The sequence below is a fragment of the Glandiceps talaboti genome, chromosome 1 (assembly GCF_964340395.1).
Source record: "Glandiceps talaboti chromosome 1, keGlaTala1.1, whole genome shotgun sequence".
NCBI lineage: Eukaryota > Metazoa > Hemichordata > Enteropneusta > Spengelidae > Glandiceps > Glandiceps talaboti.
Genome location: NC_135549.1, coordinates 18370738 through 18394656, shown reverse-complemented (window position 1 = coordinate 18394656; position 23919 = coordinate 18370738). Strand labels below are relative to the sequence as shown.

The 23919-nt window shown below is 33.9% G+C and overlaps 1 protein-coding gene across 2 annotated transcripts in view; it reads right to left on the bottom strand.

Moving 5' to 3' along the window:
* LOC144444412 (cAMP-dependent protein kinase type II regulatory subunit-like) overlaps window positions 1-13569 on the bottom strand; it is a 50022-nt gene extending 36453 nt beyond the window's left edge. For both annotated transcript variants that reach the window (XM_078133858.1, XM_078133934.1), the window contains exons 1-3: window positions 13209-13569; window positions 9900-9935; window positions 8111-8163 (exon numbers count right to left, since the gene is read on the bottom strand). In XM_078133858.1, the coding sequence (XP_077989984.1) occupies window positions 8111-8163; window positions 9900-9935; window positions 13209-13437 (318 nt within the window). In that variant the 5' untranslated portion in view covers window positions 13438-13569. The remainder of the gene's footprint in view (window positions 1-8110; window positions 8164-9899; window positions 9936-13208) is intronic.
* Window positions 13570-23919: the final 10350 nt, after the last annotated feature.

Below are 23919 nucleotides of genomic sequence, written 5' to 3'. Positions count from 1 at the left end.
TTCATAAACCATGCAGGCATAAAAATGTTTGAAACCAGTGAGACATGCCTGCCCGAGAAAATGCACTGAAAGAAAAACTATAGCGTTGATGAAGTGTGACGGACGGCTATAAATCAAGAGGATGGTGAATATTCACATCAGGAGATGCATTCACATCAAGTTGCTGTCTATGATGTATTAAAAGAGAAGACTTAAAGTGGTCACCTGTCTTGAAGCTGCATGTAAATGTACAAAATGCATCTTACAAGGCTATCATCTGAAGAGTTGGCTATAAAATACCAACCACGGAACATCACTGACAGTAGTAAAGTGGCTGGCACAGCATTTAATACTTTCAACTACCATAATTTGTTATTCTATCTATCTATTTGATCCAATCATGGAGTGTGTATTTTTGAAATTGTGGACTGTATCTGTACTGCATATAGGGAAATAGTTTTTAGCGAGTCTTTGATGGATTCCATCATCCAAATAAAGTTGAACTTTTTTTCTTATTTCACTGGCAAGTATGTATAAAAACGCTCAAATGTATTTACTCACTTGTAGTGGAATTATTAAATAAAAGGTATTGAAATATTTCTACTTTCTATAAGAGCAATCAAATGTCATCTATCAACCTTTGATTGTCAACAGATTAGTTAGACACAAAATTACGTGAGGAAGTCAGTTTCATATATATATGCAGGATGGAATCATACGTGCTCAAATCTCTAACTTCTTCATATTCATAATTGTGTGCAGCGGAATTGTTGAATGTATAATTTGTCAGATTGAAATGAAAGCACTGAGTGATTACGATTAGTCATTATGAAATATGTTCCATATTTTGGTTTTTTCAAGGAAACACTTGGAGAATATTACAAAATCATATAAGGTGAATTTCTTTTCGATACTACTATCATTAAATAATCAAATTTCAGTGTCAGATAGCCTTTTGTATGCAACAAGGAAGAATTTCAGAAATACTAGAAATTTTCTAGTATTGTACTACTCTTAAAATGCATGGTTTAGTTTCAATTCTGTATATCAAATTTATTACAGAATTTCTACATCAGACCTTATATGAAAAAAAAAATTGTGTCGTTCAGATTAAGTTCAACTTTAGGTATGTAGATTTTTTTATTTTATGTTACATTTTTTTTTTCATGTATGATTTTCCAGCTCAGGTAGTTATGTTTCCCGTTGTTTTCCAAATGGTCTCTGTGTTATTGGTTTCTTCCCATTAAATGTACAGCCATTACAGTTTGGAAGAACAGTTTTACACATTCGTCTATTTAAGTTGATGTCAGTTTCCACATCCACTCTTCATATATTTCACAATTTTTCACATTTAGACTTCTCAATTTTCACAATTTTGTTATTTTTTTCTCAAATATCTAAAAAAAAGTTTTGGGTCAACAGTGAAAAACTAGGTGGGTTCGGGTAACCAGAACCAACCAATTTTTTTTTTACGCCTGATCATGCATGGACTTATAAATTTTTTTTATTTTTTTTTTTGCATTTTCACACTATACACACAACATAATGTATCTATCAAAATTTTCAATTTCATATAATTTTCATGATTCCAAAATATGAATACATTGATAAATGGTACAGTATCAGTCCAATGCTCATTCCAAATACCAGTGCAATGAGTCTATGAGGAGATTTCCATACAAAGGACACCTGATCGATTTGATTTGACCAGCATACAGTATGTGTTGTACTTGCAATCCTATTTATGAGTTGTATAATGGCAAGTCAACTGTTGTAACAGCTGAAAGCGATACTAATCTTTCTGGTAGTTTATACTCTATATTAAAGCCTTGAGGCAAATGCAACCACTTTTGAAAACAGATCTTTTCAAATACATGGTCCCAATATATTTGCTTATTAAAAACAAGACACATTTTTCGTTTTTGGAACAATTGTAAATTCATCATTCCTGATATAACTTACCAGCAGGATTCTAAACAAACTGTTAACTGTTAACTGCTAATGTTGACATTTAATGACAAGGTCCCAGTACATTTACTGTGTTATGAAAAACAAATGATGAGCAGTTACAAACTGTTCTTGGCACATCTTCAAGGACTAAATCTCAGACTATAGGCCTGTCCACACCTGAATCAATTTGAAACCGATAATTCAAACTCTTAAATCTTCTCCCACCACAACACTGAGCAAAGATTTGAATTGAACCCCCCCCCCCCTCCCTTCCCCTCCCAAGTGGCTTTGATCCACTTGAACAATATTAAAATCAGTTCGAAATGGTCTTGGTGCATTTAGGAACAGGAGAACTGAATGTGCTCCGATTTCAAACCAATTCAAAATTCATTGTAGGGACAGAGCTATCATAGATTATTATGTCCACAATACTGCCTCAAATCTTTACAAGTTATTTCAGAAATGGATACACGGAAGATTGGCAGTAAAATAATGATGCAACGACTTTTTAACCACCAAACTTGGTTTGGAAATTAGTTTTTACTACAAGCATTTGCTACATGTACGGTATAATATACTACTATTTTTATTTAATGAGACAAATTTTTTACATGTGCCATGTCTTGGCCATATTTTACCAGATAAAAGAGGGTGGCCATTTCATTTCAATTTACTGTACATTATTCTTCGGGAAAAGTTAACTTTAAAATTGTGGCTGCATGTGAAGATTGTAAATCATCCTCTCTTGTATACTGAGGTATAAAAAGGTTATACATGACACTGCATTTCTAATTTTCTCCAAAATGAAATTTGACATGCAACTGCTCTATCCCTTATGGAAGCACTGAAGTGAAACTTACAATGAGATCAACCTGAAACTGAGCAATGCAAGCAGTGGAATTACGGTCGGGTCAAAGGTCACAGATGTGTTTTGAATTCAGAAACTGAGCTGCATAACTTATGAAATATATGGCTAGCTACATGACATTTTGTTCTCTCATCAAATACAATTTGAAATTGCCATTTTACTGAAACTATATACACATTCTTGACTTCTCATAATCATAAAATATAATTTTCTGTTGTCTACTACATTTGTGTCAAAATAGTTGTGTGGACATCCGCAAATTACAATCTCATATTTATTTTTTGCCACTTTTAATGAAATGAAACCATTAATATTGACAAAGTGATTATGGTGATAATCAGACTGAATTATGTGTTCTATGTTTATTTCACAATGAATGATTTTACGTTTGATTTCATCCATTTCGTACATTTTTGAAGGCCAACTTTTTCATTTAAAATTTTAAGGTTTTCTTCTCATAAGCGAGTTACATGTAATTGATGCATTATCATTTACATCGAAAGTTGAATGACTTGTTTGAGAATAGAATTTTCATGAGATCCAAATGTCAATTGAGGATGCGCTAGATGAATATTCACTGTGCTTGGGCATCAAAACAGCATTTGGGTGAGATGGTGTAGTGGCACACCACAGTATGAGAGGCACTCGGGAAATAATTCTAAATGTCACGAGACTTTATCTAAGCAAATAACGAAGCTAATTGTATCCAGAATGATACAGCGCCCTTCACTTGTGATAGAATACAGGGGTGTGTCAGTGAGCAGCTGTGCCTGATGACTGACTGACTTTATTTCATCCATGATGACCGACTGTTTATTTCATCCATTATAATGACATAGATTATGTTTATGCACATAGCATATATCGGTATGCATAGTACATACGTTACATTACATACACACATAGATACATGGGCGCACACACACACACACACACACACACACACACACACACACACACACACACACACACACACACACACACACACACACACACACATACATACATACATACATACATACATACATACATACATACATACATACATACAAATATTACAATAGCCCTGTCCCAACCGGAATCAATTCAAAACTGATTCAAACTTAACTGTTTCGATTAAATCAGTTCAAAATCAGTTTCTGTCCCTACTTGAAAACTGAACAATGGATTTGAATTGATTCACTTTTGCCTTTGTGCTGGTTTTGAACTGATTTACTTTGAATTGGTTCAAAACAAGCCCACTGACATGGTTTCAAACTGATTCAGATAAATTGGTCCAAATAGATTTTAGCACATGTGGGGACTGGAGAACTGACTTCAATTTGATTTTGAAACAAATTCAAAGTTCCAAGTGGGCAATGGGCTATAATATCAGGGGCGCGTACGCACACACACACACACACACACACACACACACACACACACACACACACACACACACACACATGCCTCCATATACTAAACTGTATACATAAATATGTAAAGATACATAGACAATCATATACAAATCATACTTAGATATTATCAAAATATAATGTGTACAATGTGTCATGTATAGTTGACAGGATTTCCAGCAGAACTTTACTTTAAAGGTGTACATCATACAAATAGAACGAACCAACGATAAACATGACCATGAATTCTTCAAAGATCCCATCCATAATTCAACACTCACTTCAGCAAGTCTATAGACTCCATATTGCTCCTCTAAAACTACAATTTTGCGTTCCACATTTGCGCTAACCTTTCCTTGTCACTTTACTGGTGTCGCCACCTTGTCACCATGGAAACCGTCAGGACCATTACAAAGTGGGACAAAGTGACTTGATCTATTCTGAAGAGGTGGATACAAAGTGGCATGATGTTCCTGCAGTGTCTATCTAGAAGCTAATCTTTAAATGCAAATGCTATGAAATAGACAGGCCATGCATAATTTAGTGTGCAATTAAGTGCCATCAGCATTTAACTGTCTCAGTGTCTGGTACAAAAGAACTATTGATGGTACAATTATGCCATTAGTTGTCATTATACCAAAGAATTATTGCAAAAACACACTGTTACGCACTGTTACAAAATGTGGTACTCTTTTTAGGCGGTGCATCTACACAAGCACACACACACTACTAAGAGAGATGTGAAGTGTAAAATTGCTCCAATTTGTAGTATCCGCGTGAAGGAATAATTCAAATTGAATGATGTCGAAATAGTTTGATAGTTGGATGCAGCTTGTCAAAGCTACTTCAATCTAGCATACACACTTCTTGGTATTTATGGCACATTCTACTTTACAACATATGCTATGACTGAGAATTGATTACTCGATCTGTGTGTCAAACTATCAGAGAAGCAAAAAAAAAAAAAAAAAAAAAAAAAAAACTCAAAGCACTGCTAGACCAAAAAGGAATTGACTATTTACCTATTAACACCATTCATCTCATGGTATCCACGAGGAAAGTCTTCAGGACTTGTTTCAGTGTTTTATTTGAATAAAATATTTTTGTGTGAAATGATAACCTGACTGAGTGATTGCAAGACAGTACAGGTGAATGCGTAGAGCCCTGAAGGCTGAAAGGTATCCACCAGCTTTCAGAGAATGTTAGTTTGCAAATGTGGATGGTAATGGTAACTATTCAGTTTCACTAAGGATGGTCACGTCACATCTTGAACATATTTTGAGGGACATTCATTGTACATAGAAATTGCGAAAAAAAGGTGTACTTTTCCTCAAGTACTCATTTGTCAGCTCTCATTGTGGTCTACACTGTCTACCTTAGTCCTTGCCCTGTTGTTCACTTTATTACACAATTTGGCCCATGGCAAACACGTAATCGTCATCACAGTTCTGTCTAGGGTTCATTATGTCATGCTACTCACACTAAATTCTAAAAAAAAAAAAAAATGGCTGCCTATATAACGCATCTAGACACCCTTAGAGTAAGTAACCCTACATAAATTCTCCATACATCAACAAAATCACCTCTGAATCAGCAAATATAAAATTAATATATTCTATTAATCTCCCGTTGTCACAAATCTCCTACCTGTGCTTGATTCAGTGAGTACCAGAATGTATATAATATATACAGCATTGCAAAATTCTGAGTTGCATCATTCCTTCAATACTATATTATAAATTTTTCTGATGGCTGCCATACATCCACTGTTGATCCGCAGTTCAAGTAGTTTCAGTACTGTATTATATTTCAATATTTTTATATCATCTAAACAATTCCACATATCACATTCAATATTTCTTACATTTGACCAATATTTTCAGCTGATATATGATTGAGTTCTGTTTCGATCTCCTACCATGGTTCATTTCAGTTTTAATAACCTGGGCAACTGCATAATTTAGGAGCTTATTATAGTTATTCAGTCAGTATGCTGATATCCTTGGTCAATCCTTGTATACACAGACTTGGTATGACAATTACTTCTATAACTACTCCTGTCATTACATATGAATGTACCAGCCACAATATTCTACTAATGTAGAGATCTGGTAATGGTTATATTACAGAGTGTGTCTCCCATTTCCTATTGTCATAGGTCTGTTTTGCTAATGCATTCCATTTAGACTAGGTCAATATCTTTTTTGCATATTGTAACATGTGTGATAAAGCCGATTTTCACTTCTCTTTTATTACAGTTGTGTAATTGGGTATTTCTATAGTGACAGCCGTCGAGTGAATGAAACCTTCTTTTTTTTAACAACCACCACCAACATTAATAATGTCCACGGCGATATGATGAGGATAAGAGTTTCTGCGACATCAAAATTTTCAATCATGTGTATGTACACCGAGATGAGATAACGACAGTAGAAATTTATTGACTGGTTTGTTTTCAATCTGTTATTTTCTGTCTTTCTCCCCCCCCCCCACCCCTTTCCTCTCTTCCCTTTTATTTTTTAGATGGCAAGCAGTTCATTTCCTATCCCCTCTCTTCCCTGTTACTTTTTAGACAGCAAGCAGTTCATTTCCTATCCATTAAAACATCCTCTGATGTTGTAATCATGGTTTTTAATAAAAACAACACAATCCCTGCACACTAAAATATTTCTAAATATCACATTGGTTACTTGTCTTCACACTGTAGCGGATTCTTGGGACACACTTGGCAATTTCTCCTAGTTACCACACTAGGTTACTGCCTAATAGTAATAATAAAATGCCAATCTGTCAAATGACCTAATCAAACCCAATCTCCTATATTGGCAAGGTCTTAAAGCTTTGATAACTTAAAGCCAATCTGCAAATTGAGGAGATGGATTTTGTTGACCTCTGTAATCTGTATTAACACAGTACATATAGGTATATTTTCTTTAACTATGAACCTCCTCTGGTAGTGTGTACTATGTGCTACTAAAGACTAAACTTAATCAATGAGAGTAAAATGACATCACAGTTATGGATTTGCCGCTATACTGACGTAAAGACAACATTCAGTGTTTTTCTTCATGGCAGAGGCCACTCTTTTTCATAAGCTTACTAGTTCAAGAACATTTTTTTAAAATTTACTTCATTTTTTTTTTCAACAAAGTATACAGGCACATAATGATTAGTTAAGGTGTACATTTTTTAATTAGATATATATTATATTTCGATCAAGCAATATTGTGTTATTTTTATTCATCATTTGAAATACAAAAGATATATACAGCAAAGGTTTTTGATAGAGTTAATGCTTTCACTAAGTGGTCATCATTTTATGGCAGGAAAGAATTGATGTTAATAATGACAAGCTTATTAATTTTTTGCTACATAACAAAAAACAATTCTTCACTTCTATCCAACAATATGATTCTTTACGCCTTATATAAAAAAAATTGTGAGGTTCCAATTACGCTCAATTTTAAAATAGGTGGGGGAGGTAGATTTTTTATTTTATTTTTATATTATTTCATTTTTTTCATGTGTGATGTCTAGTTCAGGTTTTCCATTGTTTTCCAAATGGTCTAAGTGTTATCTGTTTCTTCCTATCACAGCCATTACAGATTGGGAAGATAAGTTTTATATTGTCTTTTTAAGCTGATGTCACAATTTTTGCAATTTTATTTTTTTTCTCTTGAATACATAAAAAAAAGGTTTAGGGTCAGCAGTGAAAAACTAGGTGGGGGTCGGGTAACTGGAACCAAACAATTATTTTTTTAGGCCGTAATGATAGTCTTTATAATGAGAAAAATACAAAGACTTTTCATGGGGTCATAATTATGACATTACAGGGTAGCTCTGTAAATTGTGTGTGTATGTGGGGGGGGGGGGCTCAGAAAAGGATGACAGCGTGAGAAAAAATAAATGTTAACCTTACCTTTTCTTCTGAATCATCATCATCTGCTTCTGGATCATACCTTTCAGCACATACTTTTTGCAAAGAAATGAAAAATAATAAATGTTAGACAAGAGTCATTTAAATGTTGTAGGAGAAAACCGCCATTATCTGTCAATGCATTAGGGTCACAATCGGTGACATCTCTTAGCATTTCATACCACTTGGTGATAACCTGTGTCTTTGTTACTAATGTAAATGTTTGCACCTCTTGGTGATTGGCATCTATAGACAAACACAAATATTTCTGTCATGTCATACAGCACCACAAAATCACTCTTCATGGAATGTGTTACCTTTATTATCATCTTTTCAAAATGTAATACATCCCAATAAACAACTATGTTATTTGACAAAACTCTGTGGTGACAATGACTTAAAAAGAAATTTCAGAATACATTTGTCGGTTATACAAAGAACACGTAATTAATTGGATGTTTTGAAAGTGTAAATTGTAATGATTTTGCAAAGGCTATATACAAAACTGAATTGAAATACACTTCACAACTACACAATGACTGTTGACTAGTTTGATTGTATAATTATCTACAGGTCCAGTATTTAGTAAAGACTTGAGAATTTTTTTAAATTTCAAAGGACTGTTTACATAGGGGATTTACACAGAAGAAAGTGTTATTGTAAGAAAAATCAACACGCAAGCAATAGGACATATACTAACTATGTCTGTCAGTCTATTGACAGCCTTAAATGCACTCTGTCGGCCTGCATATTACAACTGTTGTGTGGAAGGACGGGATGGCGTACTAGACAATCTAACCTAGAAATCAGTCATGAGGAGATTTTTGCTCTAAAATCCTCACAATAACTATTCTACAAAATGACTTCCAAGATGGTATTATGGACTGTAAGTACTTGTATGCAAAATACACGGAAAAGTTCCAAAACTTTTAGTGGCATGCCAATGTTGAGCTTTCGTGCTTAAAAATGCGGCTGCCATGGTATATCTACTGACAGGGATATTCTACCCACTGTCTGCTGTAAGATTGTCTACAGATAATAAAATGGACAAAATCCAGGCCATCGTTACTCAAATCAAAGTTGATGGATCGATTCAGAACTGATCAACAGTTTATTACCATGGAAACTCCACCCGTGACTGACCTCTTTCTGTAGCAACCTTGCTAAATAATGCTCATTGTGGTCCAGTCATGAATATAATGGCAACACTGTGATCAATACATTTAGCTGTGCTAAGACTACAATCAATAGTACTGTATGTAACCATGAATGTTATGCAACTGAATGCTTCAATGAAACTACAAAACTATGCAGTGAGTAAAAAGGAAACCCTAACCACGCTAACGCTGACTACTTCCTCATTCCATTGATTTTACACATCTGGAGTGACCCTACACTACCATGGCTATGCAGCCATACTTATCGGAAAATCCATCGTCCATAACAACGGGACAACCAATTTGCAATGTTCTTCAGGGTTAATACTAGGTCTGGCCTAGTGTATTCAAGTTTCAGTTCTCTACTACTACACTTAGCCTCTATTGTCCCATTCAAAGTACATCTTGTACAGAATCACGTTCAACAATTATTGGTATAGTAGGTACACTGCATGAACCCAAACACTGCCACTGAACACCATGTACAGAGGTGAAATCCAATACTGTCATGATTATACTGCACAAGCTGCATATCTTTTCAGTTTTACAACTGCTGTGTACTTTGCCCTGCTAAATCCCTGTCCATAAAGAAGCTGCCCTGTACGTAAATACACAATCACACCCAAAACACTTACCTGATTTTCTTCTGTTATATCTGTTCTTTGGAAGTTCTGGAAAGAGATAAGAATGGTTTGGACTGTGAGAGAGCGAAGACACACGAAACCCCATGTTGTAAAGTTTGCTAAAATGAGGCTGGCCTTGGTATACTTAAGTGAATGTAAAAAACGCTCCAATGGTGACAATCCACGAAATACAATGAAATTTGGGTAACTATAGACAAATGATTCTGCCCTACAGTCATGAAACCCAGATAACCTATCAGTGTCCAGGTACAAAGAAGAAGGTTAGACAAACTTTGATCAATACTGCACTGTTTATACTAGTTTCTTACCAATGTCTGTAATCATTCTGTATCACTATCGGATCAATTGAGAACATGCATGAGCCAAACTACAGGTAACAAGCACTTCACCAGCTGCTACTAAAGGCTAAAGAGCTTGTTTGGTAGAGCAGTACATTTCACTGTGACCAGGCAACTTAATATAAATACCAACAGCTTTTATCTTGATAAGGAAAGCAGATTAGATTGGGGGTTGGTTCAGAACACAGTTTCGATACAGAACTTTCTTTGCGAATTTTTTCTTCAAATCATTCTCTTGGAAAGAGCTTAAAGTGTCCCATTTACCTTTCACTGGGTTTGTTTGTTTTTGAGATGAGGAAGCCTACCATGTGGATGTCAATAGTTTATAAACATTACTATTTGCAAAGCTTCAAATACATCTTACGCAATTTCTAAATTTGAATTATTACTTGAATTATTACTGGTACCAGTTTACATTGTTACAACTGTCCTGTGGGCCTGGTGTTGGTGTATTGATCTTTCACCCACACAGACTTTTCCTTACTCAATAGGAACAGTTATGCTGACATGCTAGTAGGGACACTTCTGGGCATTCAATTACAGTTGTATATACACTCAAGAGATTACCACTGACAATGCATTAGGGAAAAGTCAGTGGGGTATAACTTTTTCGACTCTGTGCTACACAGAGTACTTTGTCTTTGAAAAGGCTGAGTTGACTTCTTTTTTTATAACAATAGCAGTGTTGATATGAATTCTTTGACTTTAAACTTGGCTCAAATATAATCTCAGATGAACAACTAAACAAACACTGTACAACAAATGATAGAGTACTGATCATATTTGTACAAGTTAGTATTGCAAACTTGCTGAACGATACCACTTTATATTCAAAGAAAAGTCAATTTTGATTGACGTCAATCTCTCTCTCAAAATAAGAACAGATGACATAACTCACTACTTCATACTTTTTATTGTAAAGATAACTTTTTCGCTGTCTAGTTTGTATCACTTGTGTCATTTAATTTTTTTCATTATCATTGAAAAAAGAAAACTCATTAACTATTAATATAAGATCTCATTTTTTAGACAGTCTGTACTGGCGATAATATCCTTCCTTAAGTCATTAAATTTACTGGATTTTTATGCCTCCCCCACACAACTTTAGGCATTCACAAAATTGAAATAAAGGTAACAAATCATACACATGCATTTCATGTTTTTAATCTTTAGATATCCACTTTATACTAATTTTGTTCTGATTAAGATATAATAGCTCTCAACCACATACAAGGATGCATGCACTGCAATATAAAGACCTCCCCTACAATTATGTCTAATTATTGGTATTTTAACACTTTTCAATGAACTAAGCCCAGTTTTAACTTAGCTATATATTCAAGTTGAAAACTAGGCTTTTGCACAGGAGATACGGGTCACTACACCACCTACAGATAATATTGACCACTAATTAACAGATACAATGCCTTTTTTGGTGAATATATATCTTTGGTTATGCGAGGAAACAAAATGGCCCAGTTGCAGCTAGTGCAGGTTTAAAGTCAAGACCAAAGATATAAAAGTCTATTATTAGATGGTACAATATAGCTTTTACATTAAAGTCAAACAGAAAATTAGTATGGGTATGTGGGTCTCAAAGTATCTGACTTACACTTACAGACTTTTAAGGTTTACATGGTTAGAATATTTGCTTTAGTTATATTTGTTGGTATTTTGATGAGGGAAACAGACTGTGACTGCAGATCACACCACAGACAGTTCATTTTTTTTTTTAAATTCATCAAATGTTTTGATCAGTAACACAAAAATAATTATTAAATCATGAAAAATATGTGCTGGTACCTGAATAACAAATTCCTGCTTATACATGTATGTTTACTTTAAAAAATAAAATAAAATAAAAAACATTTTCCAACTACTTCTTGAAATTTCCTGAACTACCATGGCTTTATTATCTACTTTTTGGAATGTTCAAAGCTCTTGAGAGCGGGTAACAGAAGAAAGAAAAACTTTCTAAAGTGGTATTGGTAAGCATCTCCAATAAGTTAATTAACCTCCTGACCATATTTCCTTTCTTTACAGCTCTACAAGCAAAACTGACTTTACACCTGACAAGTATGTTACACAAATTTTTGACTGCATACTAAGAAAAGATTAACGACTGTCAAACATTCAGCTCTTGTCAATTTGGTATGTGCGACACGAGCGATATTTCATCTTGACCCTATTCGTGACATGTACATAACGTGGATTCAATTTCGTGATTAATGTGGCACTGCCATGCGAAAAAGTGCCATGACACAGTGCATATTATTACTTCTGGACGAGTACGGTGCGTGACAAAAATAATGTTTAAATGCTACACTGTTGAGAATGAAATTTGATTTGATATGAATAACGATTTATAGTAAAACATTGCTATTGTCGAAACGTTGTTTGGTAGCTATGTACAGTCGTTGACATTATCCCACGTGAGTAATTTCAGTCGCGTGCAGTTGGCAGTTGAATAAAATATGAACCACGCACATACACTGCCAATGCCATGCATGAGCCTAATTTTGCAAGCCAAGAAAATTTTTATCATTTTAAGATTCTTATTAAAATCCTTAGCAAGCACAAAATTATTCTTTGAATATAGGACGAAAAGCTTCTGACCCTAACGTGACTGAAAGGTGAAAAGCAATTATCCAAGCAATGCATCAATGCTCATGATGATGATGATGGACTCTATTTCATGGAATCAAACGTAAACGAATCCTGTCGCGATATCGATCGGCTGTTAACATGTTAAACATCGTGCTTAAACAAAGTGGTGATAAAACGACTGTCCCGAGCCTATTTTGACAGGAAAGTATACAATCTGAGGAACGACAATGGTAATTGACTCCTTTTCAGTAATGTTTTGTATTAAAGTCAAAAGTTTATCGGACATAAATACAACGGACAGGACACGGTACGTCGTGTCATTTTCGAGACAGCATCGCATATTTGATAGACTCACCTGGCGGTACAAAATCCTCGTCTGAATCTGTCTGCATGGGCTCGTCCGGTTCGGACGGCTCCGAAAACTTCACACCTCGTCTACCCGCCGTCTTGCTTGTGTTGCTATCATTCAGCTTGGTAAAATACTGAGCAGCAAACTCGACCAAATCGGCGGGCTTCTCCCGGAGAACCGTGACGGTGAACTCCTGGAGTAAATCCGTGAGACCAGGCGGTATTTCAAAATTCATCACGCATCCAGAAAGAAAACTCTATTAAATGGAAAGAAATTGCGTGGAAATTAAAATTGTAGTTCCGTGGCACGAAGTCTACCAGCTGGTCTGTAGTAAATGTTTGAAAACCTAATATTACAGTGAGTAATTGCGAGAAGCCCTATCTGCAGTCATCGTCAGGGAGGAGAGTTCACCGTATTATTATTCTATCAACGTGTTGTGTGACGTCATAGTGTGTGTCTCAACAAACCGCTTTACATACCAAAATATTGCACGATCCCCGAGCGAGTAATTTGTAAAATAACGTCAAAAATGACTTCCGAGCTATTCATAATAACTTCACTATATGCAAAATAATAATATCGTATTGAAATGATTCAACATTTTCATGTACTAATATTTCAAGAGGTTTATTTAGCACCTTATTGAAAAATGTAAGCCATACGCGCATGACTACTTACACTTTACCTACAGTGATTAGGTAGTGCGCAAACTGAAAACTCGAATGGTTAGGTACACGCAGCCCTCCCTGACAACCACTTGACCAATGAACTGGACAGGTAAACAACGAGAAAACTTTAAATATTTATAAGTCAGTCAGTGGACGTACCGCGTACCGGCATGAATGACCGTGAGAAATGGCCACGGCATGGCGATATCATATACATGGTAACATGCGTGTTGGTACTGCAGTATCCTAAACATTTCTCACAGTAAAACTCTAAAACTTCAGCATTAGTTTTGTAAATTGTAAGGCGATGATGTGAAGCCAAACATTCTAAAACGCCACCATGTTCATGCCATGTGCGTATTTTACAACATATTACACATATGCGGAATGCGGATGTTGCTTATAGTGCTATTGCCAAAGAAAAGAAAGGTGTGCAGACATTAATGTTACTTTTCAAGCACTATGAACAACCCAATTCCCACTTTTAAAAAAACAACAAAAACTCACCAACATGTTGTGGGACATATGATATATATGAGTTATATTTCTTTTTTATTCTACATCTGGGAGATTGGCAATTAAGAAATTTTCGATTTCTTTTTACTTAATTTGATTCCCAAAAAAATTACATATTCAACAGTTACAGTTGACGAAATATCAACACTTTTTTTCCCCCCAACAAAACCTCTGTTCTTTCCACTCCTTGCTAGTAAAGAATGCAATATTGCAATACAACATTGATACCCTGGTTAAATTACAAACTTAGGTTTTGAATTGTGCATACAGAAAAAAACTACCATTGACAAAATAAATGTAATGTAAACACTGAATATTATTCTCATAAATTGATAAAAATGTGAATCTTATGAGTATATAGATTTGTATGCAACGAAATTTACATTAAATGCACATGGTATGAAATTCAATAAAGTGCACATGAATGTTTTAAAACTTATCACTCAACTTTCATGGGCATTGATACCAGCTCTATCAGCTACAAACAATGTTGCATTGTCAAACTAAATGCATTTGATAATATTTGGTACATGTAGTAGTAATAATAATTGTGTCAGTTATAGGCAATTTTTCTAATTCCCCATTAATTATTTCTGGTAAAAATAAAAATGAATTATTCAGTCAACTCTCTGAGAACATTGTATTTCAAGTTGATCTATGGTCTGTTACCTGTTGCACAATACAGAACATATCGTACTTTAATACTAAACTAGTTGGTTACTGTACAAGTATACTTTTGCTTGTATTTATTAAATGACCTTCTAGATCTAGCTGAAAGGAGGGTAAAGTAGACATCATTATTCCGATATTAAGTTTAGCCCTTTGAAAATACCAAAAAGTTACAAGACACAATGTACGCCATTGGCTTAAAAAAAAATCTCCAGTAAAAACTAAATTCTGTCAATAGAGGGCGGTATACTGAATATGCCATCTGAGCTCGACCCTCGCTGTGACATACCTTGAGAACTAGTGCACGGTCGGTATGGAAAATGTAATACCCTACATTTAGATTCAGTTTGTACATGATTATAAAATGTGGGCAAACAGTTGGTACCAAATAAAAAAAGATAACATATAAGACACCATCTAAAAAATCCTCTGTTTGTAGTCTGTCCGTGAGTGTGGATAGGTTTGTTGGGAGATTTAATTTAGAGAGAAAGAAAATTCGTTTTGCTCAAAATTTCCGTGGAGGGCTGCATTTATATCATTTTAAATGAAAAGACTACAAATATCTCTAAATATCAGACTTTGGATTTTGAAATTTAAACTTCAGTGTGGTAGGATTTAATATATAGTAGGTACAAACAGAAAATGAATGAACAGAAAAGTGAATTTTACATATGATGACATAGTATTGTGGGGGTTTTTTTTAGTGTTTGTGTTTTCCCTGTCTGCCTGGTAGGCTTTGAGGAAATCCAAGGACGGCAAACTAACTATTTAAATTGATGGAGCATAAAACTTATTCTAAAACATCTTGTGATTCCTTTTATTATTATTTGATTATTGTTATTGACAGGAAGTACATGTAAATGATGTATAAACTGTGTCTATCAACCTGTGCAAACAGACCCAGTCACCCTAGGGTGTATCCGAAGTTGAAAAAATTTCTACTTTGGAGAATGAACTCAAAATTTATATACAACTGTAGACACTCTCAGGTATATATACATAACATCGTAATACACGTAGTAGAGAGTCACCATGGCAATTAACTTGTACTTTTATAGGTCATTCTCCTGGATGTGCAAACATGTTCAGGGGCTTTCATATGTTGCTATGATATAAACATCCACTGCAGTTTGATGCATAATTCAGCTAATTAGAAGAATTTAACCTTTTAAAAGTAGTTTGGATAATTTATTGCTAGCAATGTGATTTTTATGTTACCTTCATGGATCGTATATATTTTGATTTCACTTTCTGGTGAAAAATATTTTAAATCTAATTTAATAGTAGTTTGTAGCATTTCATTGAATGAATTTAATTATTGTCCTATAACATATACATTTATTAAATTATATTTAAGATTCACAATTTCATCGATTAAACTTATTAGTTTTAATAACTCTGGCATACCTTTAGGGCCACAAATTGAGTTGATGCACCACTGACACACACAATTTCTAGTGACACACCAAAATTTTGTGTTTCCGCTATCACTTACTTACTGCAACCTACAGGACCTGGTGTGCCAACCGAATATTCTGCTTTACACACTGCAACATACAGGAATTATACCTGCGTCTGCATGCTGCCATACACTTAGTCTGTATTCAGACACAGATTATATTTTGTCGTATTCCTAAAAACCTTCTGAAATATGTTGTATTTATATACTAGTTGTATGCAAATACATAACCTATAACATACAATCTAACAGTCAGCATGCACAATGCACATACAGAGCTACTCACTCACTGAGGATTCGAACACATGACTTCATGGAACGTCCACACCATAATGTTTAATTCTATTAATTTCAGCGACAATACATATTAAAGATAAATTACAAAAAAGTCAAGACGACTGTTGATAGTCTACCGTACACACTGCAGCCTACAGGATCCTGTGCCTTCAATTCTGCTGTACGCACCATGTGACAACATACAGGATCCTGTTTTGACACCTCTTTTCATTTTCTAATTCAGTCACCTTTCATGCAATAAATATGTACTACTCTTTCTAAATATAAATAGAATCCTGATGAAACAAGCTCATAAATGTATGAAAAAAAAGCAAGTGAAAAATGAACACAGCTGCAATTGTTGATATTCACTTTTTTTTTTCTATGATCATGAGCCACCCACTTCTGTTACAGTCTGTAGGTGCAGAATTATCACTTCATTTAATCTTTTATCTGTAGAAAAACTAATCTAACGCCTATCTCTCATTAAAAATGATGTAAACTCAACGATTATCAAAGAACGGAGGTCGAAGACCCCCATTTCTAATTTCACTCTCTGATAACAGCAGACTACAAAAGCATAGCGGAAATTGAAACATTCTATTGAGACTAACACATGGTATCAAATATTTCCAAATGAGGCGATGAAGGTATTTTCTAGTTTTGATTTTCATCATCTCACACGCGGCGAATAGGCACTCGTGACTGCAATATCAATTTCCAAAGAAAGTTGTTTCTTTTAAGTTGAGATCATATTTTATGGCAGTATTGGACTGTTTAATTGAAATTCAAGATAGTCAATGAAAAATTAAAAGTTGAAAGATGATTTTTTTTTTAAATGTACTAGGCACATTAAATATTAAGTTATTTATTTGTCATTGAAAGGAGAAATGAAAATGCTTATATACAGATACATACATATACACACACACATACATACATACATACATACATACATACATACATACATACATACATACATACATACATACATACACACATGCATGCATACGTACATGTGTGTGCATGTCAGTGCATTATACACACACATACAAGAGCACTTGCACACACACCACACATTTGCACTCACTCAAGCAGCCACATGAAAGTAAGGAATAAGAAGGAATTTACAAAAATCAGAATCTAAAATCTGGTCAAATGCAAAATGCTGTATACAAGTAATAACAAATGTATAAAAAAAACCCATGGATTTCACAAGTGAAAGACTGTACCCCTAACACTTTGTTCAAATTGTCTCCAATCCTAATACTTAGAATAGTGAATGGTGATTTTGTGATGTGGCTTTTGATGGAATGCATCCAGTCATATGAGTGTAATCATCTAATGGCTGCCTATAGGCACTTAAAGTGCAAATATCAATACAAGTCCACTAAATGAACGCTGTTTCGTTTTTACAGCTTAGTCTATGGTGGCATGAAAGGTGGAATTGTAGCTCCATTTTCCAGCGCAGTGTTTGCAATAATCATGTCTGACGCATTCAATTGGTGTATAAAAGCCTTTTTTGTGTGTTAGTCTTTCTATCTGGCAACCATTCTTCATAGATATTACGTGTATTACCAAACACTTTTTCTTTGTTTAGCCAAGCGAGATACCATGAATCGTGAAAACTCTTGGGTCACATGTATTTTCTAGCAGAATTTAAATACAGATAAAAACATTAATTTAATTATATTACAGAAGTGATTACTAGAATTCTACACTCCCAATGGACTGAGATGAAATTTCTCATGCAAATTTTGTCACTCCCAGGCCACTTGTAAATGCTGGAATTCAACAACAAGTGTGAAATATTCTATCTTAGATAATTGATGTACCAGATTAGTTTTCTCATTTCCATTTGAAAAACAAAGTTATTAATAATATTAAATCGAATTACAAACAGCATCAGTATGCAGTCATGTGACTTGTATCATTCCACATAAAAATATAGTGCCAACAACTGACAATCGATTATAACTCAATATCAAAATCATTAAAAAAAATTTCAAACTCATTTCATCAGTTTTACATGATTTCTTCTTTTTTTGATCTGCCAAACAAGTTTTCCAGACATCAGAGAAAAATCAACTGAACAGCTTGGTTAACTTAATAACACATACTAATAAATACTGACTTTGACTCAGGTCGTCTGCTGGAACAGTAATTCCTATCAGACACTTACATGTAATTCTATTTGTCAATCTATATAATTATACCCTGACTGATTATGAAACACAATCAACCAATCACCAGTAGTTTTACAAAACATGATTTCACGCGAGTTTTGATACAGCCTGTGTAATTCAATTGATACTAAGTACTGTCCCACAGACTTTGATTTCCCAGGACATAAAAAAAATACATTCTGTGAGGCCAAATAAAAAAAAATTGTATGGTTCTGATAATGCCCAATTTCAAAATAGGATGAGTAGGAAGGATCTTAAAAAAAACAACTTTTATAACTTTTTTTGGTCTGGTTTAGGTTATGTTTTCCCTTGTTTATCTCGAGTCCTCCATATGGTCTTTGCATTATGGGTCACAGTTGAGGTGATGACATCTTCAAATCTCACTTATTTCTCACGTGACTTTGCAATTTTTTTTTTTTTTTAAATAATTTTTTCGAATTACCTACAATAAAGTTTGGGCGGGAAATAAAAAACTAGGTTGGGTTGGGCTACCGGAACCAAATTATTTTTGTTTTAGCCTAAGCCCAGTATCTCAGTTATCTAGATAAATGCTAGACCACTACCTGTCATCATTTACAAAACTTGTCAAGTCTATTTGTAGAAAGATAAATTTTTATTGTCACCCTGTGGGTAGGCTGTTAAAATAACCAGGCAAATTAAGTACCGGATGTTTTATAAAGTTAACAAATTGATATAGATATTAGCTGTAACAGATTGCATAAAAGTTTATGTCAAATTTATTTTTGTTACAATCTTTTGTGCTGTCATTATTACTCATAATCAATTGATAAATAAATAGAACGCTATATATTTTTATTTTAACATTCACAAGAAATAAAAATATGAAAATGACATTCAAATGGAAAATATTGGTGAAATATTGGCAAAATGTTGCCATTCTCACTGAAAGTATTGGTTTTGAAATTGCACCTGCTGTGAAAGTCATAAGCTTAAAATACCATTTTCACTTCTTAAGTTGTACAAATTCTTTCACAAATTGCTATCAAGATTAGTAATCCCACTTGGCAGTTGCAGTAGAACTGTGTGTCTTGCGAAACAAATAAAATAAGTCTGCAATAACTTTGTGATTGAAAAAAAAAATGACTTGGCGATAATATCTTTATTATAAGTTTAACCTGCTATATACAGATTTGCAGGAAATATGGTTTATTTTAGAAGCTGTACCCTTATTTTTGTGATACATAGCAACATCACAAGGTGTTACAAGGCTTAATGCGACTAACGAACAATAGATTCACAAAATGTAAATAAAACATTATTCGCAAGCTGCAGCCCTGAACAATATGATTTGCAATCCCCAAATATTACTATTGAAAGTGCAATGAAAGTTTTTTTTTTGCAATGGCAAGTGCAAAGCACAAACTACAGCTGGTTTTGTGAAAATGGTACCATATTTAAAAAGTGCCATCAGCAGTCAGGTTGTGGATATGTGGACAAAACCATTTTAATGTGGGGACATCTATCACTAGATCAATGTTAGTTTTCTTGCACAGATCTCACCCAAAATGAATCGATTCTAACTTTGCCGCCAAAGAATGTACCAAATTTTGTCTTATTTGAGCCAGTCCTTAGTAAGGAAATTATGACACAGACAGATGGACAAACAAACACACAGACAGACAGACAGACAGACAGACAGACAGACAGACAGACAGACAGACAGACAGACAACATAATCACAAATACCTCCCCATTAATTTAAGAGAAAGACAAAAAATGACAAAAACATAACCCAATACAAGGATATACTTATATAGATGTTATTCCCCAATATTTTTCTTCATTCAGCTAAGGAAATTATGAATGACCTAAGCAGCCTTTGTCAATACAAGTTGCTAGACGAGTAGTGACAACCCTTAGGTCACAAGTATTTTCCTCTTGAACGAAGAAAAATATTGGAGAATAACATAACTATACCAGCATAATTATAAATCTCTATGAAAGTAATGGCAATTTTGAACATTTTGACTCGTATTTCAAACACAACAGAATCAGTGATGTATAGACACGCATTGTTGTGACATAGAAGCGTGTTGTCGTGACACACTGCAAACGACGAGTATATATTCCATATTTGCTGTTCAACTTGGCTTGTGCATGGTATAATACATAACTACATCTATGATATCAGATTTTCCCAGAACTGTGTCTGCAACCATATCTACACATAAGTTGTACAATGTGTAAACTGTCCATTCTGCCAGTCATTCTATATGCAGAGTCCGAGTTATAAGTCTAATATATACAAAATGTATATATATATATATATATATATATATATATATATATATATATATATATATATATATATATATATATATATATATATATATATATATATATATATATATATATATATATATATATATATATATCTGATTTACTGAGCTTACACTGAGCTCAGTAAATCAATTCTTGTTTTACGATAGACAGGCTAGTATTTTTCCAAAAGGACAATCTGCTGCTCAAGGCAGTCATGCATTTAAGTGATTCTGGAAATCTCAGAAAAGAAAACATGAAACATTTAATTTAATTGGATCAAACCCTTGTCTTGTTGTGCTACATATATGCATGATGAGAGGCCATAGCTTACCCAAACAGTAAAATGTCTATTCTTGTTGTTCGACTTTATACCCAATTTTCAGTTTATTCAGAACACATCACAAATTAGAAGATCAATTTGTGGTAATTAGATTATGTCAATAATTTTCTTCATTCCACAAAGGGGAGTACGAGTGATGACCTAAACGGGTCTTATCACAACATGTTGGAAGGTGAATAGCTTAACAAAACCCTTGCTTGCAAGTATTTTATGGCATAATGAAAAAAAAAATATTGGGGTATTAATATAATTATACCGGTGTAATGTACCATAATTTATCAGGAAAAATAATAGAGATTTTGCCAATATGCAGACATGTGTAATTGCCATGATTGACCATGGTACAAATTCTATGTTCTTTTAATTAAATACTTGTCTTGCTTATGTTTATGTATCACAAATAATGTTTGGAAGTGCAACGTATGGTAGAATTAGAAAGTTGGCATGTTGATGAAAGGTTTTAGTGTACTTGGGTTCACTAGAAGACAAACTCACTCAATAATCATCGATTCTATGGGATACCTCAGCCAGAATGGTATTCCTCAATGAAGCATACTAATTGCAGTTTCTCTATAACTACTTGTATTATTCCAAGCACAAAAAAAGCCAGCAACTAATGAAAATGGTAATGATGGTGATCAGATAAGTGCCATGGCGGCATGCAGTCTTATAGGGAGAACCTAGCTTGGCAGTGCTTTAGGGAAGAGAATGTGGAGCGTAGTCTCAAATGCAACTTAAACATTAATCTCTTTATAAAGTTGCAATATGGATGAGGATTTGGTATTTATTTGGGATTTTTAATTTATAGAAATCTATTTTATCATGGCTTCCAACTTGAAAAATCAATGTGAACCAACATTGGCCAAGTCTGTGTTTGTCACTCAATACATTGCAAAAAACTATTTAAAAATTGTGTAAAATGTTTGTTATAATGTACAGTCATTCAATAACAAACATTTATTAATCTTTTGCCATTCATTCAGTTAAAAAACAAGGACTTGGCAATTATGTTGTTTCAGATCGATTTTTCAAGTAGGAAGCCATGATAAAATTGTAAATTTATAAATTAAAAATCCAAAATAAATACCAAATCCTCATCCATATGACCACTTTAATACAGGGATAAAATATCTATAATTATAAATTGAGCTCTTTGATATGGGGTTAAAACATGAAAATCTCACAGCAGAGATCATGACAACAAAAGATGTTGTAGATATTGACTTCAAATGATTTGCAGGCACCCCTGACCATGGCCTTCATTGAGTAAATGTTACATTTGACATTTTATATATATATCCTGTTTCAACATGCCGTTGGATGTCTGGTAATGATAGCCGATCAATAGTTGATATTTAATCTGTACCAGTTTTATAATCAAAGGAAAGATTTTGAAAGGGTATATTACTTGACATCTATAGATCAGGACAATCATTTACCTGCAAATGTCATGTCTTGTTAAATCAGATATGTTATGTTAGTATAATCATAATTCTTTAAACCACATACCTAAGTGAGAGTCTGTCATTTTTTTTTCATGCAAGGAAAGTTGCAGTTTGAAAAAATAACATAATGTTTTTTATAATTTGTATGATTTGCAATATGTTACTGCTTGGATGTTTTCTGATGATGGAAGGAGAAATTTGATACTATCTCTTGGGCTGGCAGATCTTCAAGTTACATTTCATAAGAAGACATTTCAGAAGCCTGGCCTACTGAAGTCTTACAACATATGCATCTAGCTTTGATGTTAGTCACAAGTCGTTTAGTTTCCCTGAAGCGATACACAGTTTGCTGTCAATCTTTTTAATCACAGACTCTGTGTGTGTGTGTGATGGCCACAGGAAATTGAACCATCTAAAGATATATAGCTGCCTTTATCTTCCTAAGATTTTAAAAAGTCTTCATAATTTGCTACCTAATAAGAAATATAATAATTTTTATTTGCAATATTCCCATCATGATACTTTCAAAATTCTGTTGATTGTCGTAATATAAAGCTGCTGTGATTTTAACTCTTTTGATGACAAAATTCATAAATTGTATTTGTGACAAAATGATTTTCAGTTCTGCATGACGATATATGCATGCAACATTTGGTTAAATTGTGTGAATCATTTGAGAATAATTGATGATAGTATAATACAAATACTTTTCTTTAGGCAGGTGAGTCGAATTAAACAAAAGCTGCATTGAATTACCAATTGAGATAAATCAAAGTCATGTCTGATAGCATGGAGTGGCATTGGAAAAATGGGTCTTTTTATTGTTATTTCATCACACCCATCAAATACAAATTAATGGTGATAGAGTCCCGCCA